Source organism: Lepisma saccharinum, chromosome 4, assembly GCF_977018435.1.
Source record: "Lepisma saccharinum chromosome 4, izLepSacc3.1, whole genome shotgun sequence".
Taxonomy (NCBI): domain Eukaryota; kingdom Metazoa; phylum Arthropoda; class Insecta; order Zygentoma; family Lepismatidae; genus Lepisma; species Lepisma saccharinum.
Window position 1 is genome coordinate 73,000,651 of NC_139232.1, and position 12,210 is coordinate 73,012,860.

Sequence of the window (12,210 nt, forward strand, 5' to 3'; positions counted from 1 at the left end):
GGTTGAGGACAACTGAAAAGCTTACATGTGTTTTTCACAACAAAATGAAATGTTTAAATAAATCAGGGAAAACCGAACTGATTGACAAGATTGGCATAACTGAAATGCGGCAAGGAAATTACGAAGAATGTACGAGTCTGTTCACTCTGTTTTCCGAAATAATCTTTCGGAAAGATGATTTTCTTACCATGAAAGTAAGTTTTAAATTGTTCTTTATGAATATAACATTTTTTCCCGAAAACAATGTATTATGTATGTAATTTGGAACAGGTGCAAGTCGATTAAGTGCAAAGGTGATAGTTCCTGAAATTCACATCGCATTCGCAATATTTAAATATAACGCGTAATTTAAAGGTTTCTTCCATACCAGCAATGACAACACGCTGCTATTACGTACTACTACTGAATGTAAACAAAGGGTCCGTTCCGAAAGTCGCACGAGTTTAACGCTTTAAACGAGTATGGCAACTGGCTGTCCCATAAGTGCTTCCGTGCGTTTCGTGAGTTTCGTTATGCTGTCCCAAAAGTCGCATTTCCTGCGTTTCGTGCAAGAACGAGATTCACCAAACGCACGGGCCAGGAGGCTGGTTTGTTCCGTGAGAATCGTCTGCTCCTTGCAGACCATAGAACTTTTCTACGTTGCAGACAAAGCGCGAGCTGATGGATTCAAACTGCACTAGTTCGGAAAATGTATTATAATTTTAACAGAGACCGATATGAAGCAACGTGCACAAGATAAGTATGCCTTTACCGTTCTTAGAATGTGATTACCTAAAATAAGTAACAGTGTCCACAGTAGAGTTTATTTTTGCCATAAGGACATTCCTTCTGCTGACGCCATACGGAAACTTTCTCTAAACAAAACGGTACGCCTGGGCTTTTGCCTAGTGTCCCATAAGTCTGTAAAATAACTGGTTTCACCAGATTCACGAGCCCAGTTATTTTCGTTGAATGCGTTCGTTTCGTTAAGATTTTCGGAACGCACCCAAAGATCTATCCTACGTAGAGCGGCCATATTGGAAGCGACACTAGCGCTCAATAGTGTGACGTTGCAGCAGACGACGCGCTGGGACTGAGTCTAAACAAATAAACACGTGCTTTTCTTCCTATCCATTTCAATGCTATTTTCCTTCGGAAGGGGTAGCTTTAATTACTGTGACAGCAGTTACGAAACAAAATTGTGATGTGCATCGTACATCAATGTAAAGATGAGATTTCGGAGGATACGTCTATATATAACATATACTGTGCATATACCTTAGAGATCCAATCCACAGATTATTATCCAATCTGATCTGTGCACTTGACATCTGACAAGAAGAAGAACCAAAGTAGATGGTGTTCGTGAAATCTTTGTAATTGTAAGTCATTTAAAATAAATTAAATTATTTGTAATTTAACTCTTTATATGAAATGTTTCGTATAATTAATTTTATAACTACCCTGTTTTAATAAGAATTATGATAAAGTAAGTAGTAGGCAAAGTTGGCATCTAAAATAAAAGTGCAAGGCCGATAAACACAATCATAATATGTGTGTGTAAAATAGTTTTATAGTAGACTGTTTCAGGTCCGTTGATTCTAGTACATAGGTTTTTAGATTTTTTACGCGTGCGGACTCTTTTATTAATTTGTATTTTATTATTTACCGTCACTTTTGGCCAATTGCGACGACGAGCGATGATCAGATGGCATTACTCATTTCCAGGCCGGAAGTCGAATCCAGGAACTTCAGTGACTTTTATTAAAATATGTAGTATCGCCTGAACGGATTTCTTCATTTTTACAGAAGAAACTACTTACTTTAATCAATTTCTCTGACGTTGTGGAAGTTCGTGAAAGTGTTTTCTTTGATCGTTTAAGCTTTCCCACCCGGAATTCCTTTTTCTTTCCTGAGAAATATTTCCGGTACTAGTTTACTATCCTTCGGACACATTTATTAATTTTTACAGAAGAAACCACTTACCGTAATAAGTTCCTGTAGCATTGTCGAACATCGGGAAGGTGTTTTGTGTGATGTGGTAATGTTTCATAGCTGAAATTCATGTTGTTTGTTGAAAGTTAATTCCCCACGAACCATTGGCGCGTGGATAGGTTAGTTCTGTTAGGAAACATAGTTAAAATTTGATGTCGTGTTAGTATCAGGATCTAGAAATTGGAAATAATTGCGAACCATTGACGCTAGCCCCACTAACCATTGACGCTAGCCCCACTAACCATTGACGCTAGCCCCACAAACCATTGGCGCTAGCCCCACAAACCATTGGCACGTGGTTAGGTTAGTTCTGTTAGGTTAGGAAACATAGTTCAAATTTCTTCAAAACAACGTTGATACACCTTCAGGAATGTTCCGCGAAGCAGATACGTAAGTACGAATGTCAAAAATTTACGAAACGAAAAAATTAGAGGTGTCCGAAGGATAGTAAACTAGCACCGTATTTTCTTTCACGGAAACTGAGAACTTTGCCATAGCATGCTGCAGAACAAGAAATAATAACTTTTTATGTAAGGAACTTGCATTTTCTGTAAAGCGACAACATTATGCCGTTGTTTCCATTATGTACCTGAAGATGGTGCGAGCGTCTAAAGTCACGCGGTCTTGCCAGTGTTTCCAAATGTGCTTTTTTTATGATTTTTTTTCTTTTTTTAACTGCTTACCTAACCTAACCTTGCCAGAAATGGTCCATCGTGCTATCCGTCAATGGTTTTTGGAGGTATCCGTCAATGGTTCGTGGGGCTATCGTGAATGGTTTTTGGGGCTATCCGTCAATGGTTCATGGGGCTATCGTGAATAATTTTTGGGGCTATCGTGAATGGTTTTTTGGTGCTATCCGTCAATGGTTTGTGATGACATAATGAACACGAAAGTAGGTAGTTTTCGGTTACGAAGGTTGAAACACTGCATACCCACTCCAAATCGACAAAACACAATCACGACGTGCGATGATCCATGACAAGTGCACGCCATATTGTCTGTTACCCAAGTGGAACAAGAAAGACAAATAATTATTATTATTTATTATTAAAGTAGGGTTAATAACTCGTAATATGAAAAGTTTGCACTATTTTGTGGAAAAAGGCATAACTTCACTTTAAAGAATCTTCTGCAATGCAGAATAGGTAATAGCATATTGGTTACGTGCATGTTACTCACTATCTATAAACAAAAATACGATAGAGTATTGAAATTGGTCTACTTACGTAAGTTAGTATGTATTCGTATGTAAACTACGTTTCGGAAGCTTTACTGCTTCCTTCTTCAGGTGGTCGTATTTTAGGCTCAGAACATCAAGCCACGTCGGAGAAGTGTCATACGAGGATACTAGGCAAAAGGTTTGGGTTAAAAACACTTCATAGTGCTCGACATATACAGAATTAAAACTACCTTTGTTAAAAACTCTTAAAACTCTCGATAAAACATGTTAAAACCACTACTATGGTGTACTTGAGTGGCCGTTGAAAGCCCTAGGTAAGTATCAATGCTAAAATTAATGAAATAAACAAGTGAGAGGTGTTCGGGCGATATCGCATAATTACCCCTACCCTAACCTAACCTTATCGTGCATGGTTTGTGGAGGTAATCATGTAAGAATCATGGAAACATGTAAAAAAAATCGTAGTAGTACGTAATTTTCTGTCATTAAGGTATGAAACACTGCTTGCGCACTGCAAATCGACAAAACACAAGCATGACGTGCGATGATCCTTGACGAGTGCACACCATATTGTCTGTTACTCGAGCGAAACAAGGAAGACAAATAATGACTCGTAATATGAAAAGTTGACACTATTTTATGGAAAAATGCATAACTTCACCTTAAAGAATCTTCCTCAATGCATAATAGGTAAGTATCTATGCTAAAATTAACAAAATAAACGAGTGAGAGGTGTTCGGGCGATACTACATAATTAATAAGAATTGCATACGAGTCACAAAATTACATTTATATTCTTCCTACAGAGAAATTAAAAATACGCCTAGTAGTTTCCATATCCTGACTTGAATTTGAGTTACAGAAAATTTATGATGTATTCCTATCTTTATTTTTCAGAGCTGACTGTGCATACTGAACGTAATAACCATGGCAGATGATGAAGAGGGCAAGGAATATCAATGGGAAACGGGATATGAGAAGACATGGTAAGAGTTCAGAGATTTTTATCAGGTTTAATACATAATAAATTCTAGACACTTTAGAGGCTATTTTTGTCCAGAAAGTAAGTCTGTCATCACTGTGGTCAATTCTGGAACTAATATTCCGGAATGAGAATTGTTAGGAGCATGGAATCTGAACTGTGGCAAGAAAAACACTTCAGGTATATTCAGACAAGAAATATTTCTAATAAAAAATTCAGGTAACTGTTCTGATTGTTTTATGATTTTTTTCAAATTCTCCTAGCAGAAAGGCTGGCCCAAGTTCCTTTTGTTTATTGTGATTTCATCATGCTACAAATGCAATTTTAACATCGTCCGATTTCAATTTACTTCCGTTAACACATACTGTGGAGTTTTTGCGATTACTTAAGATTTTGTTTATTAGGCTATATGCTTTTGTAGTTAGGTTAGGCAGGCCAGGTTTGGTTCTCTTAAAGTCCCTAAATGCATTCTACTAAGGTTCCAGTTTACTTCTACATTAATTCCCTCTAGTCTACGATAGTTATAGTCGCTTGTCATCAGAAAATACATTGTCCATGGTAAGTGCATGCTTTCGTATGGTAATTTTTAAATTGTTTTTTTTTTTTCAACATAAATTCCTTTTTTGCTCATTACTTTAAGGAAGGTTCAAATTTTGTGTGATAATGATTGTCAAAATTCTACGATAATTAGCTTCCTGCTAGGAGAATTTGAAAAATCATAAAACAATCCAAACCATTACTCAAAATTCATTTGAAATAATGCATTTCGACATTAACAGATAATTTAGCTTCATTTGTTTTCAATATTTAATATTTTCAGTCACTACTTGTGGTTCATGTATGACTAAAATCCCATATAGCCAGTGCTTGAGCTATATAGAATCCAGGTGTGGGATTAGCTAAGTGATGCTCCTATGTATTGTTTTAACATGGCGACAATGAGAGAATGGGGGGAGGGGGGTGCTTTGCAAAAATTTTGTTAGCCGTGGGATATATACATATCATTATGCATTACAAATATTTTGATACTCTTGTCCCTCTGTGTACCCCCTCGAGAAAGTGAAATACATGGGTTGGAAATTTAAAGCAATACTGATGTATATACGCCATGAAATGGAACCGGTGCTTCTCACTTATACCACATGTTAGTTTGATACCTAAGCTACCCCCCCCCCTCCCCCTCCATTCATGGATTCTTCCTTCCAACACTAGGAAGTGCATGTAGAGTGATGAGAGGAATAGAGTATCCTTTTAGTTGGCAGTCTAAAGTTGTGTAGTCAGAACCCCACTAATGTGAAAGTTATGGTGATTCTTTGCGGTACCTCCAGGTCAGACCATCAATGCGCAATGTTACTGTTCATTTTTTTAACATAACCTGAGGCCTGCATTGCACAAGAAGAGCGGACACTTTCTGCTGAATCCTCCCATCATTTTGCAAGACAATGTTCGGGTGCATAAGCACCATGTGTCTGATTTGTTAGCTGGATGGGGCTGGCAGATGCTCTACCAGCCCCTGTCACTTTGATTTGGTCCCTAAGATGAAGCTTTCGAACTGTTCCAGAGATCCTTCAGGCAATAGACCTCCATTCAAACCATCAACAGAATAGGCACTGCTACAGTAATACTACGACTTCCACATCTCTGACAACGGGTTGTACACAATGCTGGTGACTACATGAAAGAACTGTAAAAGTTTCACGGAGGTATCTCTTTTGTATCATTTGTAAATTAATAGTTGCCGCTATTAAATTTTCAACCCATGTACGTATTTTGCATGCTTTATGAAGATCATGTTGTTCATGACCATATCCAGTTGTTTTTAGCTAACGGAAATGTGTTATTGTGAAGTAAGATATGTCTGTTACCTTACAATCAACCACAATAGAACAATGGCTTCACACAAATGAGTATAGCACCCAACACTACATTCCACAACAGCAGCAGACTGGACATTGCCTACAGTTGGATAAATATATGATAAATAAAGTTAATCAAACACAAAGGACTAAAAAATTATGAAACAAAAATGGAAGTGAAATTATCATTAGGAGTGTTAGGTTTATTGGTGTTTATAATTTTATGTAATTTGGTTTGAACTGTTATGTTTGGTGCTGATAGCAATTTTAGACATTTTTGTTGACTTAAGTTTGATGGTGTGATCTATTGCACGTGTTCTTTAGCTATATGAGTGTGCATACAATCAGTTTTTATTAATAAAAATTGTCTAAAGTACTCCGAGGTGGTAGGTTTTTACTTACACAGGCCATACTTCGAATCAAATATCACTGTTATTTGTATTTGTCTCACACTGGGACCAATTTTATATTACGTAAAACATCAAAATCTGCCTATTAATAAAAAAAAGTCCACATAATTCTTGGTGGGTGGGAGGATAACTGGTTTGATTGATTGGAAGGCTAGAAATGGAAATGTAAAAAAAATGTTTGTAGGTATTTTTTAAATATTTCTTAATGTATGCTAAAGTAGTAACTTTACATTCTAGCATCACATTATGTCCAAGCCCTCATTTTTAATTTTTTTTTTTTTTTTAAATGTTTGAAATGAAAATAAATGTTTGATGAAGGGAGCGTGTGTTCTCCTGAAACGTCACAATGAAAAACTGTTTTCCTATGCTTGTAATAACCGTAAACTACAGGAAAATGATTCTACAATGCAAGCAATACGTACATACAAGAAAAACTAGAAACTGTTATATAGAATGAATAATAACTGAACACCAACTGTGTTTACAGGGAAGCTATCAAAGAAGATGATGAGGGATTACTCGAGTCATCAGTTGCTGACATCATTCAGAGAGCAAAGCGTAAAAGACAGGGTGAAAAGAAAGGCAATACCCGATTGGGAATGATGAGGCATATATATGTGATAGTGGATATGTCGGAGACCATGAGTGAGCAAGATTTAAAACCAACCAGAAAAATTTGTGCACTGAAGGTAAGTAAGTGATGTATTGCAAAATTACAAATTTGTTTAGAGTTGTGCATTAATACATACATAGGTTTGTCCAAAAAGAAACCAAACTTTTCCAAAATAAAATTATTTACTTTGCACACAGCCTATTTGGTTTTATCACCTTCAAGGTACTGTCGTCCATTGCTAATACAGCACTCCCAGCGCTTCTTCCACTGTTGGAATGCAAACTCATTTTGGGGAATAACCTGCAGGTCGCAGAGCAAATTTTTCTTTATCTCATCAGTGGACTGGAATCGGCATCCTTTCAGGGTGGATTTCAACCTGGGAAGCAAAAATAAGTCCGCAAGGGCCAAATCAGGTGAATATGGAGGTTGGTGTACAACAGAAGTGCTGTGCTTGGTGAGAAACTCTTGAATAAGGAGTGGTGAATGCACAGGTGCGTTGTCATGATGGAGCATCCATGTTCAATTTGCCCACGCTGCAAACCTCTTCTTCCTGAACAAATTTCGCAGCAACCCTATGCATGTTGAGTTTTTCCACCAAAATCGTATGACACGACAATTTGCTTATTCCCACGTCTTCTGCGATTTCACGGACGGTCAACCAAAGATTTCCCCGCATCACAGCATGCACTTGCTCAACATGCACGTCATCACATTATCAGAGCTCGAAAAATCCCGGTCGCCAGGTCGCAATGGTGACTAAAAATTGCAGTACAGCATAAGTTAGTAATTTATTTTTTTTTATCAACGTTGTGAACATTCCATAGAGTCCGTAACAATTTCTTACCCTTTCTCCCCCAAGACCCAATTTCCTGCTTTCTCAAATGATTTAGCAATATTTTGAATACTGTGATGCTCAGCATCTTATACAGAGAGTTTCAAAAGTCGCACAACCCAAACTTTGGAAATGTATATCATGAAAACCATAAGAGATATTTACACCGGGTTTTCTGCATTATAGAGCCTCATCCATTAAGATATTTTTCAATGCTTAAAATTATCAGTTCACCTTGTACAGAAAATTATAACTGATGGAAAGCAGCATTCAAATTTTTCCAGAAACGAACATGTAAGAAATTATCGAAGGGTCATAATTAGACATTTGATGACTGATGCCATGTCAGTCTGTCATTTGCGACCAATATTGGTCATGATTGGCGATTTTATGAGTTGAGTGAAAACTGCCATTTTTGAGACATATCTCCGTATATGGCAACACTAGCAGGTCGAAATATTGCCAACAGTCGCATGCAACATGTGTCTGAGTAATGGCTATACATTTACGTGAAAAATCGTAAATCAAGATTTTGTCCCGAAATTGGATTCTTTTGAGATAATCCTAGGCTGCCCATGGTTACATTGTGTGCATCGCTGAAGAGTATTTTACAACTCATTCTTACACTCATGTGCAAGAGGTTTTCCAATAAAAATGCCCTGTTTCTGCTGTACCTCCACAAAGCAACTGTTTTACAACCAGTCAAACACCAACAGATGATCCCACAAATGTTTTAAGAGTTGGTATTTGTTGTTGAAAATCAGTTCTCAGATGTTTTCAGCAAATTAACAATTTTTTAAAATAATGTAATTGCTTTTATTTAGATAAATTCTAACATAAATTTATGAACCCAGTGATAGCCTACAGGATTAGCTTAGTGCAGAAACCCGGTGTGAATATCTCTTACGATTTTCATGATCTACATTTTTAAAGTTTGGTTTGCGCGACTTTTGAAACATACTGTAGTATGCACAATTGCTAGTAGGTGGTTTCCTGGCACCTGATATTCAGAGCTGGCTCCTAGCTTTGAAGAACATTTTTCGAGCACTGCACATTACATTGATGGCCATCCAGGTTTTGCATCGTCTTCAATGGATGTTCTGCCTGATTTGAACAGCTGATATCACTCATAACACTCTGTGTGGCTCGTACACTCTTCCCCATATGTTTGTTGTAACATTTTAAGCATTTCTGTAAATGTTTTGCCCAATTTGAAACAAAATTTGATGCACACGCGTTGCTCTTCAAGTATCTTCATTTTCTGTGTACCAGAAAATTGCCACAGTCATGCAACACAACCTCACTTAACGGCTCACAGTATGAAAACTAAACAATGTATTCTCGTAAACTCAGCGGAATAATACTTCTAAAGGATCCCTCATCGCGGCACTAGTAAGTTAACAAACGTGGGTTGTTTCATTGTTGGGCAAATTTGAAAATTCTGTTTCGTTCTGTACAAACCTCGTATTAGGGCTGAGCCAATACCACTTTAAACCAATATCCATACCAACACCGATGCTTGAAAATTATAATAATTAAAAGTTGTTGAAAATATTGATTGACATTGTTACGTACGTATTCCACTCCAATTGTATGCATCAATTTACATATTAAGAATTGTACCAGAATATTAAATTACATGTTGATTAATCACAAAATCCAGTTTTTTTGTCGCACTTGAACAAAACCAAATAAACTTCAAATTTTGCATAATTTTCAGGATAAGACTCGGTGAAAATATTGTGCAGCATTTTTGCAGACCCATGAAAGATCAAAATGCCGGAAAGGTATTGGTTGCTATTGGTAAATATTAACAAAAGATATTAGAAAATAATACAGTAAATATTACTCTTAAAATGTCTTTTTTTTTCTGTGGCATTGCTTTATCCTGGTTTAGAATGACTAGCGCTGTATGCAAGGGGATGTTACTGAATTTAAACCCTTCCCTTGAGCTTTTGAAATATTATGAAAAATGCTGTTGAAGAAAATAAAAATGGCCAATTTATCAGTCAAAGATTTCCAACAATACCACTACTATACTAATAATAATAATTTGAATTATTATTCCCATGCAGCACAGAGAAAAGCACAGCATTCCAAACAAACGCATCTTTAAGAGTGAGTGCCTTGAAAATAAACACAAATTGCTGAAAATAAAATATGAGGGCAACTAGGATTTAAAAGAGAAAAAACTTGTTTTGTACTCAGCTGCAACAATGTTCAACAAGCATGTACAGGGTGTCCAAAAAGTCTTTCCCTGATTACAAACTTTATTCATATCCGCTATGTGTAAGGTAGAGATGTGAAAGTGGTGCCAAAATGTTGGAAAACTAACCAAGTTTTTTTGTTCCAGGTTTCAGTAAGTGGCTGTAGTGTAACAGTGTCAGTGCAAAGGAAACCGGAAATGTTCAGAAATCAGGAAAAAGCTCAGTGTCTGGTATCATTAGGCAACAAACCCTGTACAATTTGTACTTTGTATGCACGAACCAATAAACATTTGCATAAGATATAATGAAGATAACTTTTTGGTTGATGTTTTACGTTGCTTGAAATCGCTGAGTTTGATGGTCGCCACTTCTCGGTAAGTCAGCAACAGATTCTATGGTCTTGAACTTGTCATACCACGACTTAATGCTCTCGACATCGAGCGGCATCTTTCCATGCATTGTTTGAAAGTTCCTCTGCACTGTTATTGGTGACCGGGTCTCCTGATACCAGAGAACACACTGAGCTTTTTCCTGATTTGTGAACATTTCCGATTTCCTGGGCACTCACACTGTTGCACTACAGCCACGTTACTCAAACCGAGTACTAAAAAACTTTGTTAGTTTTCCAACATTTTGGCACCACTTTCACATCTCTGCCTTACATATAGTGGATATGAATAAAGTTTGTAATCAGGGAAAGACTTTTCGAACACCCTGTATTTTTTTTCTGTGAACAATGAGAATGAACTAAAGAAAATTCTTGGTTCGTTGTAGGCGGCTAATGCAGACAAAGGCTAGGCCGACAAGAATACACAGTCCGTCTGCCTTCCCATTGTTTACTGTAGCACATTTGAATTTCTGAATTCGAACGACAATAAGCTGAACTATTGTAATATGTTTTTTTGCTATGAACAGCAAGAAAATCCAAATGTGAATTATCATGCATATGCATGGTAGATTTTGAGGGTGGTATTGGCGCGTTTCTCATAAATCTATACAGTGTCGTTTGGGATCTGTCAATATGTCAAAACAATCTAAGCGACCGTAAAGTTCAATTTTGCAATTATTTTTTTTGCAAAAATTCCTGCTGTGACTCGAGAATTGTGAAAATTCTTGCTTCGTTGACGTTATTGTGATATTATACTGATTTTGCATCCCCTTGTGAACTCGCAAGTGATGCTGCATCTACATCCACATCACAAAATAATGTTGAAGAAGTGCTTTGTGAATCACCTAGAAGTGATAAGTGTGTTGGAATGTCTTCTAACTTACTTTTGAACGCATGAATAGACTCATTGGAATTTAGCAACATGTATTCTACATCGTGCCTCATCATCATTCTGGGTCAGTTCCATAGGTAAAGGTAATGTAAATTTCCTCCTGCATATAGCACCGTGCCATAAAGGCACATGTACGGGTGGGGCCCCACACATACTCGATCTCTGCCATTTTGGAGGTTACGTGATCAGCACCACACTCCAGCTGCCTTTAACCCCAAGGGTTGCTAACAGGTACTCATTGATATGAGGCTGGGTGAACCCTGTAGCCCCCAGAGAAAATTCCAATCAATTCTGGGAATCGAAGCAGAATCTCCAGCATGGTTGTCAGATGCCCTATCGACTAGACCACCTCAGTTCCTTGGATGAGTTCCATACCTAGATTATGTAAATTTATTTTAACATACAGGGTGTCTGGCTTAGACCTTTAACATTACAAAACAGTATAACTTTAGTTACATTCAACTTCAAATAAAACTTACTGTTTGTATGGGACGGGCAACTGTGGCCATTTGCGAGAATCACCAGTACTACAAGTTGACATGACGTGCATGCACGTGTAACGCATAAATTCCAAGATGGCGGAGTGGACGGTTCAGCAGAAAGTGTTCTGCGTTCTTTCACTGAGCTTTTTGGCGTGAATTCAATCTTCAACGTCATGACAATATTCCTTCTTATTTGAGTATTGCTAAGTGTGATAGAAAACTAAGAGAAACTGGAAGTGTTGTGTCGGTGCGCAGGAAGTATGGGAAGCGAAAGGTATCAGAGGAAAACATTTAAGTGATTCGCACTGCATTCACAAGAAGTCCAAGAAAATCAATAAGACGTGCTAGTTTAGAGCTCAACTATCCATGACGTTTTGCACAAAAGGTTACGTCT

At 37.3% G+C, this 12,210-nt stretch overlaps 1 protein-coding gene across 1 annotated transcript in view; it reads left to right on the forward strand.

Moving 5' to 3' along the window:
* The first annotated feature begins 1,182 nt into the window (after nt 1-1,182).
* Ssl1 (general transcription factor IIH subunit 2 Ssl1) overlaps nt 1,183-12,210 on the forward strand; it is a 32,786-nt gene continuing 21,758 nt past the window's right edge. Inside the window, exons 1-3 of the mRNA XM_083121717.1 lie at nt 1,183-1,361; nt 4,052-4,140; nt 6,890-7,091. Of these exons, the coding sequence (XP_082977843.1) occupies nt 4,082-4,140; nt 6,890-7,091 (261 nt within the window). The 5' untranslated portion in view covers nt 1,183-1,361; nt 4,052-4,081. The remainder of the gene's footprint in view (nt 1,362-4,051; nt 4,141-6,889; nt 7,092-12,210) is intronic.